We start from the raw sequence: 21,358 nt of genomic DNA on the forward strand, positions 1-21,358 counted from the left end.
CGTACATTGTTATGGTATTTATATTTACACCATTAATTTAAATGAACTTTAATCTCCAATCATTTTATTGTTTTTCTTACAGGAGTGTTATCAATGTCTTGGTGATACTACGCAAGGAGATGTCGTAATTGTTGCTCCTAAATTTGGGGAAAGTGTAGCCTGGCATCCAGCGTGTTTTGTGTGTGTAACCTGTGACGAACTGTTAGTTGACCTCACATATTGCATTAAAGATGAAAAACTGTACTGCGAACGGCATTACGCAGAAGAAATCAAACCAAGATGTGCAGCATGTGATGAGGTAGGTGATTAAAGTTGTTCGAATAATTTAATAAATGACAGTAACTCACAACTATCAAGAGCAAGGTTAGAATACTAATAAATCATGTAATTTTTAACATTAAAAGGGTTCATTCGATTTCAATTATGTTTATAAGAGCAATGGATTCCTTATTCACAGTCTAATAATGCATAATAAATAGAATGATAGTATTTTGAATATACTTTATGGAAATCTGACAGATATATTCAGTAATATTTCATCCTTGATTTTTAATGTTTGATTTTCAACTGATTTGAGTGTTTTAATTACAAGACGTTTGATGGATGTTTTTTTTTTATTGAAATATGATATTTAGAATCATTATAAAGATTTGTCATTCCAGTTTTTCTTTTTGTCGAACCTCTATGGAATATCTATTGTATTCCATCCAGTTCCGTAATTTCCCCTCCTTAAACTAGTCCTAAGTTCAAGTTGTTTAGTTTAGTTTGATTTGATTTGGTTGGGATTCTCTGGCAGTTTTGTCTGTTTTAACGGATGAAATACAAATCAGGGAGTTTTAGGGAAGAAGTCAGGTTCAATTGCGATGGATGAAATTAAAAATAATTTATTATTATTATTATTATTATTATTATTATTCAGTATCTCCATGGAGACCAGAGACTCATCGTGGGAGACTCACGCTAAAGTTTATACACACAAAAACCTATCATACCTCTCCTTAAACTGCCAGAGCACTCACAATTCTGGTAATTCATTCCATTCTCCACGCAAAAAATCTAGTCCAAACACCTCTACTAACCACATTCTTAAACAAATTCCACGGATGACTTCTAGTTCTCTGACTATTTATCATATATTAAAACATTTCCTTTGCGTCGATTTTATAAAACTCCTTTAATATAACAAGTCTCCATTATGTACCCTCTTTTCGCCTCTATCAGCTAAACTTTGTAAACTTGTAAACTATACTCACTCGTTTCTGAATCCTCTCCACCACCTGCTGATCACCAAGAAACTCAGGTGAATAAAGCTGTACAGTTTTTCAACATCCATGATCCTTTGAGCTATTTCACCAACTTTTGCAATATGTCCTCTGAACTTCAACTCTGTGCATTATCCTTAATACCCTAGCCTGATGAATTTCCTGCAATTGAGTACCATCAATGTGACACACAGTATGTAACTTTCTCAACCCGAAGTGCAAACCTTACGTTTTACAAGATTAAATTGACAATCATTATCCTTTTCCCAAAATGCTAATTTATTTAAATCATCCTGAAAGATATCAATACCACCTTTATCAACTTTTGACCTTCCCAGTTCTGCGTCATCAGCAAACAAATCTTCCCCTATATCATTGATATACAAATTAAAGAGTAGTGGCACTATCACAGTACAGTATAGTACAGTACCATGAGACACTCCATTAGTCACCCTCATTCTCCTATAATCCACTCCACCATATACTAGTCTCTGGTGCCTATCAGTCAGCCATATCCATGCTACAAGCATCATATCCATTCTCATTTGCTCCAACTCATTCAATAGTTTTTCATGTGGTATTCTGTCAAATGTCTTTGAAAAGTCCAGCAATATCATGGTGTAATCATTTCCTTTATTTGTCACTTTATTATAAAATGTGAATAAGTTACTGAGATAGAACCTACCCTTTACAAAATCATGCTACCCGCTATAGAGTATCGTATCATATCGATATCCACTCACTGTTGGATTTTACCGTTAACCAACTTTTCCAATACTTGAACAATTACTCTTGATATATTAATTGGTCTGTCTCACTTCTGTCTTAGACTCACCTTTATGTAATGGAATTATCTCACTCTATTTTCATTCCCCTGGAACCCACCCTTCCAGAGTTGAGTCTTAGATTGAACAACTTCATCAGAGGAAATGCCAATTCTCTTGTATTTTCACATAGTGCAAGCGGGCCGACATACCATCCAGTCCTGTTGTATTCACATTGATATTTTTCGATATGCTGAATATCGCTGTTCATCTACTTCAATTTCGACATGCGCCTCTGTCACATCAGCAACAGAAAAATCTCCACCTGGATGATACACCTTTGCAAAATGATTACTCAGAAATTCAACTACTGTATTTCTATAGCTATTTCTATTTGTCTCTGTCACCTTTCTACCATCAGAATTGATTAAACTCATCCTACTATAGTCATTTTCCCTCTAACTTTCTGCATAATGAAAAAAACTGTTTTGGATTTACTTTCTCTCTCATAATCTGATTTAACCTTTCTTACCATACTAGTCATTCTTCTTGCTTGCACTTTGTACTGCTCGTGAGAATGCCGATCACTTTTTTCTTATATTACCTGCAGATGTTTTTTTTTTTTTTGGAGTTCTTGGTTTATATCTCTACTCATCCACTTAATCCTCACTTGGTTTATCCTCCTGACCTTAGGTATACAGTCTGATACTGCCTCTCTCACACAATGTCTGACCACCTCCCATGCACTACTGACATTTTTTCCTTGTATCTTCTCAAGACTTGGCACTGCTTCAAGATGTCTCCTACGTTTGTCATAATTACCAGATTTATAGTTCTGCATAAATGCTTTCTTGACAGAGAATTCCTTACATTTAGCAACTTTCCAGTACAATACTACGTAGTTACCCTCCCCGATTGGAGGCAGAGTCTACCATGGTTATGGATATATCTTCTGATGGTATTACCAGATGCATTTTATTACCAACAATGTATTTTGTCCCATTTGTGTATATCTCATATACTAGACATCCTTAAATGAACAATCTCCCCAGGCCTAAAATCCTTTTTAATTCCAAATTTGTTGATTGTGGTTTTCATTAGGTATTTCTGATGATGTGGCTATCATCAGCAATACCCCCACATTCCGGCCTATTCCCTCTGTTCTCCCTGAAAAAAATACCATTTACATTCTGTCCCTGTAACTATATCATTTTCTGTCAACCAGATCTCACTGATGCCTATAATTTTTGGCCAAGTCGAGCTGACCAATGCTTAAACCTCTCTCCATTACTATTGATACTTTTGGCATTTGTGTACATGCATTTCAACATCCTGTTGTACTCACAGTTACCCATTTGTAATGTCATTACCTACCCATGCGAATCTGAAACCTCTGTAATCGCATTCAGTACTGCATAATAATTTTTGCACACACACACACAAAATTTATCTGAGGAGAGGCCAGAGATATGATTGATTGCATCCCTCTACTAATATCTCTGGTTTCCCTGGTTTTGCATTTTCAAATTCTCACTGAACAACACTTTCTTCGAACATCTAACTCCAAAACCATTCAAACGTAGTCCACCAGGCATATGTAAGTCCTTTCGCCCATCAAATTCGCTCCATACATCAATAAACTGCTTACCATTCCCCTTCCTGCACAATTTTTTCATTGATTCATTTGCAATCATGGCCCTTCTCAACTTTGTCCTATCTTACATAGGCAGCAGACTTAAGCTTCATTCAACAACTCTTTCATATCCTTTCGCAATGCATATTTCTTCCCTTTCAAATCATTTGTTAATGATAAAACAATCAACTCTTTCATTTCTCCCTTCTGCAAACTAACAGTTTCACTAACGTCCTTGATCTTCGCAACGTTAGCTTTATTTCTATTGTTAATTACAAAATAATGTGAAATGATTTTTAGTATACTTGTACTGATAAAACAATTCCAAATGATGACAATAACTGATCTCTAGCTTTGTCCAATTTAATTAATTTTATGTTAGTAACAAATCTAAACAAAAACCTTCCATCCAGAGTCCTGGAATAATCTGTGTAAGATTCTTTTTAATAACCTGTACGGACACGCAGATCGAATCTTACCCATTTTATGAAATAAGCCTAAAAATGCGCGTCAATATCGAATTGAAATTTGATGCCCGTAGGCACTAAATTTCAATTCGATCTTGCAAGGAGCACCATAGTATCATGTTAATAATAAGTTTCTGATTTCTTTACCTACCCAATCTATAAGCATTATTAGCTTTAACTAGCTTTAGTGAATTATGAAACAATAAGTTTTTGATGTGGTGGTAATTGAAAGTAATCCCAGATTTTGGGGCTTCTTTGCAAGTTTCAATTTAGTTTTGCAAGTTTTGTCCACATTTTTACCATATGAAAACGCATAAGAGAGAAATCCATCCATGTCCCCATGGATGGATTAACGCTGCAATTTCTTTTTCAAATTAATATTCGCTACTAAGTTTTTTTTTTCAATATATAACTGTGAAGAGTTCAAATAATTAACCATGGCACACTTGCAGATTTATAAAGTACAAAGATTTATATTTACAAATATATATTTACAAAGATTTGTAAAAAAATAACAAACTAGTGAGCTGTGGTACTTGGATAAATCCATCAGGTACGTAAACATGCACTGTACGCAAGATGTTTTTCAAACGTCTCCCCCCCCCTCCCTCACAGTTTATTTAATGGAGAGCTCTCGAAAAGGAGAGGTCATTTAACATATAGTATACTTTACTATCGATGTGAGAAAAGTCAAGAAATAAATTATTTATACCGAAATAGTGGATATTAAAGATGCAATGTTATTTCAAAGCCGAATGTATTTAGAAACTTCGGAAGTTTCGAAATTTTGACTGGAGATCTAATGAGAATACAATCCTTGGCATTGGAGTTACCTTAGTTTGCAAGACACTAGCGCTGTCCAAGCATCCGTGTATTCGCCTTTTATTAGTGCATTTCATAAAGGTTTCACTCCCCAGGCATCTGTTCCGAACTGGTTGGCTCTCTTCAGGGACCAGTCAATTCAATTTATTCAAATTACCAGTTCCAAAAACTCCTCAGTAATCTGAAAGGTCACATCTCAAGTAGCTCCGAAACTGGACCTCTTATGAATCTCTGCGCTTCGCCCAATGAACGAACCGAACCTTAGCCCAGCACAACCAGAAGCAAGTACTGCCACAGAGACAAGCCTTTGATCGTTGAAGCAGCAAACAAATCGCTGAAGTCCACGGGCACACCGGTTTTCAGACACTAGTTCCAAGTTTTAGGAACTTGGCCGGTTTTAACACGTTGTTCCTGGCCGCCGAAAAGAACAGTAGGTCCTTCGCCGAGTGAAGGCTTTACGCTTTGGCGGTACTTTCCTGTGGTTGTGCCGGTATGAAGTTCGGGTCGATGATCGTACGGAGCGCAGAGATTCATAAGCGATCCAGTTTTGGAGTTACTTAAGCTAGTGACTTTTCAGGTCACTCAGGAGTTTTTGGAAGATGGCAATTTGAACAACATCGCCCACATCGAATTTTTGCAATACTTGGTTTACAGTATGTCATTGTCGATACACTCTTGATAATGTAACTCAGACTTTATATTTTTATTCTCATATGTGCCTAACTCTTTAAAAAAAGAATCATATAACTCTTTCCGAAATAATAAAAAAATAAGTGAGTTCTTTAACTTTTAAAAAAATTCTAAATTTTATGTTAATGCAAGACATGACATATATACATGACGCAATAATAATGACATATATATACCTTGCAGAACTGCAAGAATACTCGAAATGGAGGTAAAAATAAAAGATAAATCAAGTTTTAACGAGATTTCTACGATTATTTGTCATTCTTATTCCAATCTTACATTTATTTTTACATATTAGACCCGATGGCTTTCATAAACCTAATTGCTAGTGGATAGTCATTAATCCTATCTGCTGTCTGGGAGTTTGCTCTTTTGTCGGTAAAACCAGAATTGCTTTCTTTTAAACCCTCTGACTTACTGAAGGCACTCGAATTGTAATTAATTCGAGAAATAGGCAAATATCTTTACAATAAATTAATTTTTCGCTGTGAACTCGTTAATATTTATTCTCCTACTGCTGCTGCTCTTAGTACATTTTATATATCAACCATTAAGCCTGTTTTACTAAAGAAATACAACATTTTAAAATTAAACGTATGTCTGACAGTGCAACTATGGTTATAAAAATCTCCTACCTGACTCGTGTCCTGCAAGAATTTCGGTATGCTTCTTAAAGTCTGATCTAAACAATCATACTTAAGACACAGCATTTTAAGACTGGAACAGTGGCGAGCAACGTTTTTTTTTATAGCTGACCGCAAGACAAACTATATTAGTATTATTTATATTTGGGGAATAATTTTATTTTACATTTTCAAGCCATGGATAGTATTAATACTGAGGAGGGAAAGTATTAATAATACTCATTCACGCGATTTACATTTTAATTCGATCAATGAAAGACCGTTCATGTTGTTCAGTGCACACCATACAAATGTAGTAGAGCTCAGTTTATTTTAGGATGTTTGCTCTTTCATTAAATAGTAATATACTGAATTATTTGTAAATATCGATGCTTTTTTTAGGAAATATTATTTTACCTTTGGTCGCTCTTCCCACTTTATCACTTTTAAAATATTTTAATATTGCTTAAGTGGGAGGGAAAGTGCCTGAAAACCTATTTTTTTGCATAAAATTATTAAAAGAGAAGATAACAAATATCCCTTTATAAGCAAATAGCAAAGCAATGCCTGCCTTAACATGGGTTACACTCACCAACCAATGGCAAGGATGACAAGTCAGTTATAATAGATCGTCTAGAATCAAATCTAAACCTTTTGATTCTCTTGTTCCCTTTATAACATATTGCCTAAGACATTTATGGCTCAAGAATTCCAAAGATTCTATTTCTTACTACTGTATGTTGTTTATTTCTCTGCACAGTTTATACTGATATAGTGAAAATCGCTCATAATGATCACTCTCTCTTTGCGTTTGACTAACTTATGTGCTTAAACATTTCTTGTTCATAATTTCTCTGTGTGTCCTGGTCTGCAGAAACATTCCACTAAATACCCTATCATGCCTATCTCCATCTCTGAAACTGAAGGTGAATGATAGCAGCTTAAGACGTACATCTTTTGTCAAAAGTTGCTTTCTCGTAAGCTCTCGATCACTTAAAAACCTTTAAAAGTTGTTTCAAAGACAAATTGTTTTGGCATTTGGCTATAAAACAATATTGAAATTTTATTATCCTATCTTTTAAAATATTATATTCTCAACGACTTTTTATTTTCGGTAATAGATGGCGCTCTCTTATTAACTGAAACCACTGCCTCGGAATAGCATCAAAATACTAAGAAATAAAATGAAACTCAGACTATTTATCACTTCAAATCAATTTAACAAATACTGCTCTGGACATACATTTCGAAAATAGATGTATAAGAGAAATATACTCACCACTGGTTGACTTTTGCCATATCATATACTGTATATTTCTAGATTCTAAAACTCGATCGTTTGTAAAACGGACGTTATTTTCAGTATCATAGTGCGATATATTGTCATTGCAAGCAATTATAAGACGCCATCGAATGTAAGACGCATCCCAGTTTCAGAGACGTTCCGATACTAAAAAATATGCGTCTTAGAATCAACGAAATACGTCATATTAAGGCTAAAATAGACAATGGCATGCACTCTACCATCACCCAATTCCTACTACTCTGAAATAAAATATAACGTTAATATAAAAATGCGTTCACAGTATTTTTAAAAATCACAATTATTAGCTGGTAAAATATACGATCATTAATGTTAGTCGACATGTTGTACACAACACGCGATTTCTTCGCACGCATTGATTGTTTAGGTATATGTTTATGCTTATTCAAGATCATAACACCATTTCTGTTCCAATACTCTCATTCAATTTATATAAGCAAAAAAGAAATATCTGCATTCACTGAAAATCTTTCTCTGAAGTCACTGTAAAGCTGAATATTTAAAAGTATAAAATAAAATAAAAGTTAAAATATTGATGATTTTGAATTGCCTGAATTTAGAGTTTCGTATACAGAATAATATTAAGTAAATATCGTTGATGGTGTGATGCTACAAAGCACAGTTTAAAGATGCTGGATTCAAGAATACAGAAAGAACGAAAGGTTAGAAATGGTGCCAGAAATATTTGATTTTTTTCTCCATGTCTGAGTTCTGGCACTCTTTCGTTCCTATGGAAGAGTGCGCACGTGTGTGTGTGTGTGTGTGTTAGGTATTTGGATAATATCAATGCTCTTTTTATTCGAAGAAACATCTCTGAAAGTCTTAATTATTTCAAGTTAGTAAAGCATCACTTGACACGGTTGGTTACACCAGCTGAATCTTACAGAACCTTTTCTAAGGGGTCTCGCACGGCTCTTATAATGTCTTGAATAATATGCAGGTTGTGTTAGCAACACAAATTAGTCATTCCACAGACGTCGTTTAGTATAAATATAGCCGTTTATGTGCTTAAGTATGTTCAAGCTAATGCAGCAGCAGCAGAGAAATTTAGAGATAAAAGTGATTCGTTTTCTTCGCTTTGAGTAATGAGAAAGTTTGAGTATAAATTAATTAAAACAGATGACAACTATTTAGTTTATGAAAGGTAAAAGTGTTCAGGGATATTAATTTTGTCATGTTCCCTCACCACTACTAATATGGGAACATTTTAGGAGTTAGTCTGTTATGCTTATTATTCGAATGATTGCAGGGGAAGTGTGAAAAAAAACTCAAATTTCTGTAGATAATTTAAAACAGTTTTATTATAGTGATAAGCCCTTCGATTTAGGAGATGAGTTACTTTGCAAAGCAGTATGATGATCTCGTGTACGATACCGAATGTTAATAATAGTAATATAATAATTTGAGGTCCTTAATACGATCTACCCAGTTTATCTTTCCGATTTAGGATTATGGCTAAGCTATGGAGACTCTCACTGAATTTCTATGCATTCTCTAATACATAATATTTATTTTATTTTTTACTTGTTTCACGCGATAATGGAAGGAAATAATATTACTGCCAATACGAATTACTGAAGTACTAAAACGCAACCCGAATATAAAAATTAAAAACCGGCAAGTATCAGTTTTAAATCAGCATATTCGTCACTGACTCTGAGAAAATTACGAATATAGAATTGACTACCAATATATAGCTAATAAATTATTCATCATCCGTATTATTCATAATATTAAATATAAGCTCAAAACGAAACCTTTAATTATATCATAAATTAAAGGCTTCGTTTCTTTTGTTTTAATTTTCACAAAATTAAAGAAATACAGCGGTGTATCTAGGAAACGAAAAGCCAATGTTTGAAGTTGTTTATACCACCTGAGTATCATCATGATAATTATTTTCAGCCTGTATATTCTCACTACTGAGGAAAGCCTCTCTCCAATGGGGAGGGATGGGTCTACGTCTCTGGAAGTGACCCAGTCCTTCTTGGGACAGTGTATATGTGTATGAATAAAAGTCATTACAAACATCCATCCCCAAGGTGGGATTCGAATCCGCATCCTATTAGCTGGAGAACGGATACGTTATAACCACTCGGCCTACCAGGCCAGCAAATATCGTCATATGCTACATAATCAACTAAATGGCTATTTCACGGATCCAGAATGTTAACGCTCAAGTTTTTGTTGTTCTTAATTTGTGGAACCATTCAATAGGAAGTTACTTTCTACGGCCACAATTCCAATCTATTCCAATAGCAATATTGATAGAAAAATTTAGTTTCTGTTGTTGCATCTCTCTTAGAGAAACTTCAAAAAGCTAAGCAGTTAATTACTCTCGTCATGACGAGAATCGAACGCAGGTATTTTCTAATCTAAGGGCACAATGTCCGCTGTTTTTCCAATTGCACTACGGAGGTAATTACTCGCTAGCGAAAGTCTGGTAATTCATAAAGTAGTTCTATTTGCAAGCACTCCTCTTCTCTATATCTTATATTTAGAGAACTCAAGTTAACATCCTGTTCTAATATTTAGTGATATGTTGTTTACTGACTTCAAATTGAAGGTTCGGTATACGAACCATCCCTGAAATGTTTCCTGAAATATTAACTTACCAAATTAATATTTCAGGGAATATGCTTCTCTGATTGTTTAAGCCGGCGGTGTTATTAAAACTTAATTTTTTTTTTTTTTGGAAGTTGCTAGTAAGTACTATAATAGTGTGGAAGGCACACAACATGGAGCTTCAGATAATGATCATCAGGAAGCAAGGAAACTGAACATGAATAGTCATATTGTGTCTGGTGGAAGAAAGCTGCAGTCAACTACAGAGACGCATAAGAGTCAACGAGGGAAATCAGAAAAAAGACCTGTGATGGACTTAGATTACAATTATAGAAAGCCAAATTCCATCAGGAATTGAACCATTTAATTCGTTGTCTGATATTGACGATGTCAGAAGTTGTCAAAGGTTAGGCATCCGGAAATGCTGATTTCCATCCCACTCAGTAGAGTAAAGCTGGGTGAATATTTGAAAACATCATTTGACAACTCAAGTGACAGTGTCATAGATCAATTGGTGTCATTAAAGGATAAGGAGTCACGTGTGCCTAGTGAATATGGTCATCTACATCAACGTTTGAGATGTCTTGACTTGGTTGCTGAAGACCAAATGTCAGGTGAATCTATATTTACCAGTGTATTGTCCCGTCCAGTTTCTGATGCTTCAGTCAATACTAACAGTCACTCAAATTTTGGGTCCTACTTACAATAATCCTTTATTTTCTAGTTTTGAAAAGCCATCAGAATCCCGTTTCTTCTATAGTTACAACGCAAATCAAACTAGATTGCTTAACATCTTCATCATTCTATGTATGGTTGATATCACCCTCTTACATCTGATACTAAGGTTGAAAAAAAAAGATTATGTAGACCATTTCACATCTTCTAATGTATTTACTGTTTCGCCTCTTTTATTTGACTCATATAAACAACAAAGCATTTGTGAGATATATAATGATGCATCTGGTTTGTGAACTGTTTCTAGTTTAAGTGAACATCAAGACTTCACAGTTAAGTGCAATCAGCCTCATAGGAAGCATGCTTTCTTTATACAACAATACCCAAATGTAACTGATAGAGGCATGTGGAGTAAATTGTGCTGTACAGGTGTACAGGTTTTCCTGGAACAAAGGAACTGACATTTTTAAATAACTGGAATAGGTTTTGTAATTCTAACTAATTTTTGTAGCTTATATTGCAGCATTCCAAAATGGTCTGATGTCTTTTAGGGAATAGAAAGTATGGAGGATTGAGAATGAGAATGACAGATTATTTAGTAACGGATTAAATCAGTGTGTGCGTGGAATGAAAAATGCAATAACAAACACTTCATGATAGCAATGAATGCAAAAAAGCGAGAGTGGAAAGATCACGAGTGTGCTATCAAGATTTAACAATGATGAATGCAACAGAAGAGTGATTATATTGTAGTAAATGTATGATGTCAAGATACTGTAAACATTTTGTAAAGAAATTAAACTGAATATTTTTTAATTGTTGAATGTCTGGGATGATTTTGATAAAAGGAAGAAATTTTTAAGAGTGATGGTTTGCACTTAAACGGTTTGGGCGAATGGCATTTAGAATATTAATTGATAAAGAATAGAGTAAATTGTAAAAAACATGGAAAATGTGATTTGCTACGCAGGAAGGTGAGAGAGCCGGCTGTTAATAGGTCAATAATCTCTATGAATGTGGGATTAAATGTTGTCAGAAAAAAAAACTGCGCAGAGAGTGAGCTAATTTACACACAGGGGAGATTATGCGATGAAGGGATTATTGCAGTTTATGTATACTAATGCCAAAAGTATTTAGAATAAGTGCGAGAAATGTTTGAAATTTTGGTATTAGTTAGTACAATTTGGCCAAAAATTATAGAAAATAGTGAGACTTGGTTGATTAAGGATGATATATTCATAGGGATAGAATATAAGGGATATAGTATTTTCAGCGAGGACAGGCTTTGCTAATGATAGCCGATGAACTGAAGCCTAAAAGAGTAGAAGTGCCTCAAGAGGACAGAGGTTTGAGATAGAGATCAACAAGATGAAATATAAAATTGGTTGTTGCTATAATCCAGGGCGCATAAGGGAGAATGTAGATGGTATGCATTGGGGACAAAGATTGAGAGAAGGAATGGTCACAATAAAGGAAAGAATTGAAATTTATACAGTTGTTAAGAGATAATTACCTGAACAGCATGTCACGGAAGGGACAAGAGGTTCGAGACGGTTGGATCTAGTCAGAGCATTGGAGAATATATCAATAACGAATTTAGCCACATTATCTCTGATTGTGGATAACGATCATGTGGTCTTTACCCGGGAGAGTGTCAGATGTACAGAATTGTGAAAAATGGGTATTTGTGGAACTTCAAAGCTAACAATTATGACAATCTGAGACGTTAGCTTCCAGCAGCGCCATGGCATGAGAATTTAAAGGGGAGAGATACTGACGATGCATGGGAGGTTATCAAGTGGTATTTAAGGAAAGCGGTATCAGACTGTATACCCTAAATCAGGAAAATAAATCAAGTAGGAGTAAGACGGATGAATAGTATTATTAAGGAGGAGTTGCAGATAACGAAATGATTCTGGAGAGAATATAAAAAAAAATGGTGATCAGCATACCCACGAACAGTACAGAGTACAGGCAAGGAGGATGACCTGTATTGTAAGGAAGGCCAAAGCTAATATTGAGAAAAAGGTAGCTAATGAGTCCAAAAGAAATCCTAAGAAGTTCTTTCGCTATGTGGCAAGTAAAAGGAGGGAAGAATATGGAAGGACGACTTTTAAAATGTTGATGGTAGGGAAGTAATAGAAACAAATCAAATAGTTGAGTTACTAAGTGATAATTTTGCAAAGGTGTACTATCTTGGTTGTGATATTGCAATGCCGGATGTGTCACTAACTGATGAGAGACTAGAGATGGAAGAAATAGAGATGCTTAGTACATTGCAGAACTTTAATGCGAACACTGCCATAAGGTTAGATGACATATCGGCCCATGTAGTACGAGAATATCCAAGAGAATTAGTACCTCCTCTGACCAAGCTGTTTAATTTATGCCTCAGTTCTGGTAAGGTTCTAACAGAGTGGAAAGAGGAGGAAATAATTTCACTGCAAATAGGAGGCCCCGAGACAGAATTAGCAAATTATAGACCAATCAGTTTATCAGGAGTCGTGATTAAGGTTTTGGAGAAGTTAATGAGAATCAGAATTCAGAACTGAGCGGAGAGAAATATGATACTTTACATGGGCCAACTCGGTTTTGGGGTATGGTTTGCATTAGTAATTTACTTACTTTTTTATTATAACGTAATAGTGTAGTTCGATAAAGGAAATGCTTAATCGGTAATACTGCTGAAACTTGCAAAGGCGTTTGACAGGATCCTACATGAAACTATGTTGCATAAATGGGAAGGATTTGAAATTGGTGATTTGGATTAGAGGATGGCTGATGGACAGATATAAAAGAGTGGTTTATGGAGGAATTGAGTCCAGGAGAAGGCAGTGACTGGGTGTACTTCAGAGCTCAGTACTAGATCTTCTGTTGTTTAATTTGCACATTAATTATATTGGAAATATCCACTTGTTTGCTGATGATGCAAAACTGGGAAGAGCCATAGTCAATGAAGGTGATGTAGAGATCTTGTAGAATGACTTAAATATGGTGGTATGGTAAAAGTTAAATGGCCACCAGTTTAACATGACTAAGTGTAAGGTAACGCACACTGGGAGGAGGAGATCACATGACGTGTACTATATTGATGGAATTGAACTGCAAGACATTGAGGAGGAAATGGACTTGGGGGGGGGTCACTGTGGACAGAAAATTAAAGTTTAGATGGCATATTGCAAAGTGGCCAAAACAGCTCATCAAATTACATGGTTGTTGAAGAACAGACTCACAAGCAGGGATAGGGAAGTTATTATTATACTTTATAAGGCATTAATATGGCCACATGACGATTATTGTGCATAATTCTGGTCGCATGGATTTCTTGGTGATGAAGTTGAGGAGAAGGATCTAGAGGTGAGTGATAAAGCTTGTGGGAGTTCTATGGAATGCTGTTTATCAGAATCGAGTGATGGAGACTTTATTCAGTACATGGCAAGAAGGGAGAGAACAAGGGGTCACCAGTAGAAGTTGTGTAAGAGTGTGGTTAACATTGGTGTTATGACTAGATATTTTGCTTGAATGGTAGTGAATGGGCTGCCAGAGGTGGTTCTGGGTGTTTCATCAGTGAATCAGTTTAAGGAGAGGTATGATAGGTATTGTGTGAATAATAGCTAGTGTATCAATATAGGGTCTCCCGCGATTGATCTGCTAATTCCATGGAGAAACTTGTATATAATAATAATAATAATAATAGTATTTATGTGGAAGATGAATTTTATCTCCCAGTGGGAGGCCACAGTCCCGAAATTGCTTGGAAACGTTACATGATGGTTCTCTTGGTTAGGGTTTCCTGATTAACTTCTCAGACCGATATTCGTGAGTGCAGTTGACATAAGAATATATTACAGACCCACTTAAGAATTTATTTCGTATTTGGGCCAAGACATAGCTAGTGAATTTATGTAACTATCATTATAAGATAGGAGGTTACTTCTAATGTTAAAAAAGTTTAGTAAGTTTTATTTAAAGATAGCAGTCGTAGAAATTACAGTTCCAAAAATAAAATTTGTGTCTCTAATCCATTCATCTTCCTCGAAACTTAGGCTTATCAATGGTCATAACAAAAATGGCTTTCTTATTTCTTTATAATTACAGTTTATAATTAGAACATTGGATATCTAAATTAGAAAAAAGATCTGAGACGATAAGAGAACTTTTTTTTGGACTGTGTGGCTATTTTAGATCCGTTTCTGTTGAACACCTTTCTAGATTAAACAAAGATTGAAACTTTTAAATATCTGTATAGACATGAGTTATGCATAAAATGTCCCATCGTGTATGGAGATAAGAGATGTTACACCATAACGCTTAATGGCGTAACACATCTTAAATTTCAAAAAATGAGCAATGCTCTACTTGGGCGTAATGCGATTTCACCCCACCACGATAATATCTTTCATCATAAGTTGATGCCTATTCGGGAAGCAAAAAAGGAAGAACATTCTAATTTCTACTTGGAAAAAAAAATGCTTTGAATATTCTGGTGAGGAGAAATTTTTTTTCTGGAAGCAAAAACCTAATAAGGAGTTGAAACTAAATGTCAGCTGAAAGCACTCTGTATTTGATAGGTTTCCACAGTTACAACCATTTTTATCACTGAAAACTTTCTATTCATTTAGAATTTCTATATTTCCACGTTCAGACACATCTTTAAGTTTTGCCGATAAACTGAATTAGTTCAGGCCACATATACTCCAGAACACTTATAGAACGAGAATCAATTCTTAAATTTTCTTGTTCGACTCGATATGCCTTCAGATGCAATGCAGTCATAATCACTTATTAAATACTAAGTTGTAATAATTAAAATATCCGCATTCTAAACTAGCTTAACTACTCTGTTGTATTTCCTTCCAATACTGTCACTTCGGAGGTAATAATACAACAAAACTGAGTCCGGTATTTATACAGAATAGAATGGACCAGAATAGTGCGAATTTACTTAAGAGGCTTAAAATGCTCGCCTTCAGTTGGATGTAACGGTTATATGAACTGCACTTGCAATAACAATAACAAAACATCTATCACTACTAGAGCATGTAATATCGTACTATGGAGAAGAATAGTAAATGATTGGGATTGGTCGAAATATTGTGCAGAGGCAATTAAAGCAACAGGGCCAGCGTATTGTATCTATTAATTGCGCATGTTATCTCCGACCTTTGTAGAGAGACGCCACCTCAGCGGCACATCCCCCCCCCCCCTTAAAGGGAGAACTGCAGCAGGTGCATGTAAGCCATTTGCTAATTAAAACTGTGTTTATGCGGATAATGTTTGAAGAAACAATATTATAATGTTTTAGAAACAATACTGAGTTAGGAAGAGAGCAAGAGCAAATCGGTGAAATGCTTGTAGTTTGTAAATGTTACCATACTAATAAAGGAATAAATCAAAGGGCAGTCAAAATAGAAGCAATGGCAACGATGTATCGAGGCACGCACGGAGGTAGACGACCATTTTCAATTGTCTACTAGTATATTTTGGAAAATACAGTCAGCTTCCACCAGAATGCAGTTGAACATCGCAACTGCCAAATCAGGTCAACAAAACAAAGTGGTGAGTGAAGTGTAATTACACCGGTGGTAAACAATACATAGTAATACGAGGTCCTCCATTAATACTGAAGTTCTCCTAATGATGGTTTCCCAGCCATCTTCATTATTATTATTCAGTTCTTTCAAAGAAAAATCCCAAGGAAATTTTATTTTCCAGTGGTACTGTGTCAAGTAGCCATTCCAGTACTCCAACACCATCAAAAATAACTTGATGTGACAATATTCATGCAGGGTAGTTCACTTCATCACATCGAAACTCTTGCAAGAATTGCTGCAATAGTTTCTATGTATCCTTGGACCATATAGGATTGTCCGAAGGAGACGTGTACTACGGAATCAATGGCGCCTTTGCAGATCTTAAAGACCGAATCTTAAGCAATACGAAAACCATCGAGCATAATGCACTAAATAACAGCAGTTGTATCTTAAATAACTCACAGAAACTCTAACCTAGTACCATACGACTTGCGTAATTTATACAGAACTGTACATAAAATTGCAAAAGAAGACACAAAAACATCACATTGAAATTTTAATTATCATGGACTTTCTCGGAGCCTAACAGTTTCTTTAATCCTAAAACTGATAAAAAAAAGTGATTTGTTAAAAAGATGTTGACAAAATCAATCTCTAGATTAAGGTACGATAGCATCATACAAGAAACATAAAAATAAAAAATTTGGACTCCGATTATAAATTTTTTTCTGCAGTGTGTGCGCGCATAAGCTTTTATAACCAACATCAAGGTCATAATTTTGGAGAAAAAATCCATTATATGTTGTAACGGGTTTCTTTTCCCACTATAAAGAATAATAAAGAAGATGGTAGACAATTCTAGATATGAAATAATGTAGAAGTTATGTAATGTGAAAGTACCAGATTAAAATAAAATAGTTATCAGTTATCCTCTAATATTTTGCTCTACGACAAAGAAACTCCTAATGCGAATACCTGGAATGATTGGAAAAGAAAGCCCAGTTAAGATTTAAAGCCCTTTTTAAAGCCTCTTTAAAATTAATGATGCTCATTAAATTTCTAATTTTTCCTAGCATATTTGAGTGATGTATAAAAAACTGAAGCCGTTCTTCCGCCCACAGAGTCAGTGACATTTTTGGCAGTCCTAAGCTACTCCCTCTGATATCTTCAGACAGAAATCTATCTTTAGCGTCAGAGTATCCGGATTCGTCTTCCGTATGGTTTCCGCATTTTCGTCATCTGCAGCAATCTTTGTCACTCCTCATCCTCCTCCGCAGCATCTCATCTTTTCGTCAGCGTGGCGAACCTCATTCCCGCATTCCACGTGTCAAGAATGTCAGTTTTATACACAGAACACGTGCAAGAAACCTTCCATAACCTGTACTTTTAACGAATGGAGATGTATTTGCCACGATTTTTTTCTCGTTATATATCTGAGTGTTGACTTACGAATATCGTTTTCATGTTGCTTCACAAGATGAGTCACAGCTTTCATCCAAAAATATGTCTAATGAATTATAAAGCAATTGGACTGCAGAAATTTAAACTAAGACGTGTAGAAATAGATTAAACCAATTACGTAAAGAATAAATTGTTTTCTTATCAGTAATTCCAAATGATGATAATATTAATTAACGAAAAATATTTTCGATGCAGTGGAATAGCAATAAAATATCTTCGGACCTAGTTCGAAAATTTTTAAATTGCTAATTAAAGCTTATATTAGACTTAGACGGCACTCGTCTACAGAAAGTAACTTTTATCTTTCATAAAATGTCCGGAAAATAACTGCTTTAAATAACAAGCGAAACTAATATTCAAGGAAAGAACTAATTATTAAAGTTTGCCCTAGAGCTAAAGTTGAATAAGTTAATTTTCATTCGTTTTATTATTCATCTGGAAGGTTTTCGGCTTTCAAGTGTTTGCAAATTTAGATATTTCTCTACCTATTGTGTTTCGCATGCTGCAAATTTCCCATGACTATTAGAAGACTTTTCCCCAAAAAAAACTTAATAACAGAATATAGATGTTTTTCTTACATAATTACACTTGCTGTCTAGATTTACCAATACTTTTAAAGAACCATATTGGGCGTACAAGTTAATACATTAAAAATTCTTGTTACCTGTGCAAATATTGCCAGAATTAAGTATTTATTATTATTATTATTATTATTATTATTATTATTATTATTATTATTATTATTATTATTATTATTATTATTAAGAGAAGCCTCCAGGGAGTCAGCGATTCATCGAGGGAGGACGCGTATTACACGCACCAGCTATCATACTTATTCTTGAATTCATTCACATTTCTTGCACCACAACATCCAATGGCAATTCATTCCAATCACGCGCCATCCTATGAGAGAAAAATTTATGATAGATTTCCTTTTTCCACCCTATATAAAAAAAATTCCATCAACTGAAATCCTATATCACCCTTTCAGAAGTTTGTAAATGTCAATCATATCACCCCTCTTTCTCCTGTTTGTCGAGTCTTCAGTCTACAAATTTTCAATCTGTCTTCATAATCAGTATTCCACAATCTTGATAATAATTCCACAATCATTTTAACCCTCTCTTTTGCACTCTCTCTTTATCCGCTGTATCAGAATCACAACGTAAACCAGGATATTTCTCATCAGATAATCTAGCTATCCTAGACATTCTTTCATTATTTACTGATGCACCAGTAGAAGTTCTCGTTCTCATCGGAAGAATTTTCTATCCATATATAACAAAATTGTTTAAACGTTGTCGTCACTCAAATTTCTTCAAATCGAATGGCCAGTTCAGTAACCAGAAATAAAGAGCTTGGCAAGAGGCAGTCTATTAGACACATCAATGGCAAAACTTTTTTATGAAACAAAATTGTCCAACTCTTATATTTAGTGGAGATATACAAATGACATTCTTATTATCTAGAAATATAGTATTTCAGACTAAATAGTTTTTGTTTCATTCCAAATCACGTCCATCCATCGATCTATTCATTGGATATCATCAGATGCAGTATGGTAACTCAGTTCCTGGGAAATGTACCACACCAGTTCTCGCCAGGTGGTCCTGTTATGGAAGCTTCTACTCTCTGAACATCAGTCACTCCAGACACACCACCTATCCATTTCAATGACGGTCTAACCCTTCCTTTTTTTCCAGGAACTGTACCTTCCATTACTATTTTGAGAAGTCCTCCTTCCATCCTTTCAATATGTCCTGAGTATTTCAACTTTCTTCTGTCGATACCCTTAAGCAGCCTTAAAATTCTACTGATCGTTTCTAGCCCCCATCCATTTGTCTCCCCTTTTACAGCATATGATATCCTCAAAAGCCTTCTGTAACACCACATGTGAGAAGCGTCTGTCCTTTTCATCAGACTTCTTTAGGTTTCAATTTCACATCAATAAGTCACTATTGGAAAGACAACAACATTCAGAATCCTCAACTTTGATCCTGTGGAGATAGATCCATCCTTACATATTTTAGACAAGTTTTAACAGTTGTTTTAGCCATTTCTTATCTTCTCCTGACATCTTTTAAATTCTGAATAGCAATTCTTCACGTTAATAATTGATCCCAGGTGCTCTAACTTGCTGACTTCCTCAATTTCTCCATTAAGGTACTCTTGTCTCTCAGGAGTTTTCCTGTCTATATCTCCTCTGAGAACCATAATCTTTATCTTGCTAGAACTGAGACGAGGCCCTTTGTTCTTGCTGATCTCATTAACTCTATCAAGGATTTCTCCTAGTTCTTCCTTGTCATTTTAAATGCGCCCTGTATCATTTAGCATGCCTCAGATTACTATCTCCAGAAAATTCACCGAAAATAATTCATCGAAAAACAGTTAATCGAACCACAATTAATCGAAAAAGCAATTCATCGAAAAATCACATTTCGTCGAAATCCAACAATTCGTCGAAATTATAAATCATAAAAATGAATTGTAAGACGTGTGAAATGAAGTGTATTTATCAAAAAAGACTGCATTTTTAATGGATTAACTTGTGACGTACCTGAAGCTTAGCATGATATTCCCTTGATATATGTTATGTACATGTCTGTGGCAATTTTTTGAGGGATATTCCATTCAATCAGCATATGCGTTTCGTGTGTTTAAACAAACTGGAAAAGATTATCTAAATTATTTTAACTATTATTCCTCATTTTCTCTCTCTCTCCTCAGCCAAATGGTTGGTACGATAGCAACTACTTGACCAGGGAATAATTAGAGAACAAGATAGTTTCTCATCAATTTCTCTTCTTTATCCGGTAAGTGTTTTATATTCATAGATGTGTGTTCATGGGGACCGGTAAGCAGGATGAAACGTCCAGGAATAAAACTCTGCTATCTTCATATAAGACCGAATAACTCACCCTCAGTTGAACAGGACTGATATTCGAACTCAGGACTTTTATAGCGACTGAACTACGGAGGCTCTGTTATTATTAGTAGTAATAATAGTATTAGTATGGTGACACACACACTCACACACACGCACGCGCGCACACACACACACGGAATTTTTAAAATGCACAAGAAGTCTGTGTGGTTCAGTTTTACTTTAAACAAGATCATTTTTATTAGAAAATTTTGGTAAATAAGTTTTTCGAAATTATATTAATAATTCAGCTCTAGCTGGATGAAATTTAATGAAATTTCATAGGTAAGATCTATATTAAAATTTGTCAGTTTTGCTTTCAATCTGGTCATTGTTGTTGTGAAAAAATTAGGTACAACGAACCTTTTTCTCTAGAAATAAATCAGTGTCTACACAAAGAAGTAGCAGGAACGCTTACAAAATAATGTTGTAAAAACAAACAAAATAATTATAACGTCTCAATGACCACCTACATATGTTGTCTGCATCTTGGATGACATTAGGTATTCTTACGAACATTTTAAAACTAGTTTAAATTAATCTTTCGATGAATTATGATAGAAATCATTAAAACGTTATCGGCGAATTATTTTTTCGATGAATTTCATTTTCGAT

The 21,358-nt window shown here is 34.9% G+C and overlaps 1 protein-coding gene across 2 annotated transcripts in view; it reads left to right on the forward strand.

The window, feature by feature from the left end:
- Nucleotides 1-21,358, forward strand: part of LOC150096209 (prickle planar cell polarity protein 3-like) — a 156,457-nt gene that overhangs the window by 107,587 nt on the left and 27,512 nt on the right. For both annotated transcript variants that reach the window (XM_090409509.1, XM_090409510.1), the window contains exon 5: nt 83-298. In XM_090409509.1, coding sequence (XP_090265635.1) covers nt 83-298 — 216 coding nt within the window. The remainder of the gene's footprint in view (nt 1-82; nt 299-21,358) is intronic.

This window comes from Typopeltis vanoorti, chromosome 19 (genome assembly GCF_054136105.1).
Source record: "Typopeltis vanoorti isolate ZY-2024b chromosome 19, IOZ_Tvanoo_1.0, whole genome shotgun sequence".
Classification (NCBI taxonomy): Eukaryota; Metazoa; Arthropoda; class Arachnida; order Uropygi; family Thelyphonidae; genus Typopeltis; species Typopeltis vanoorti.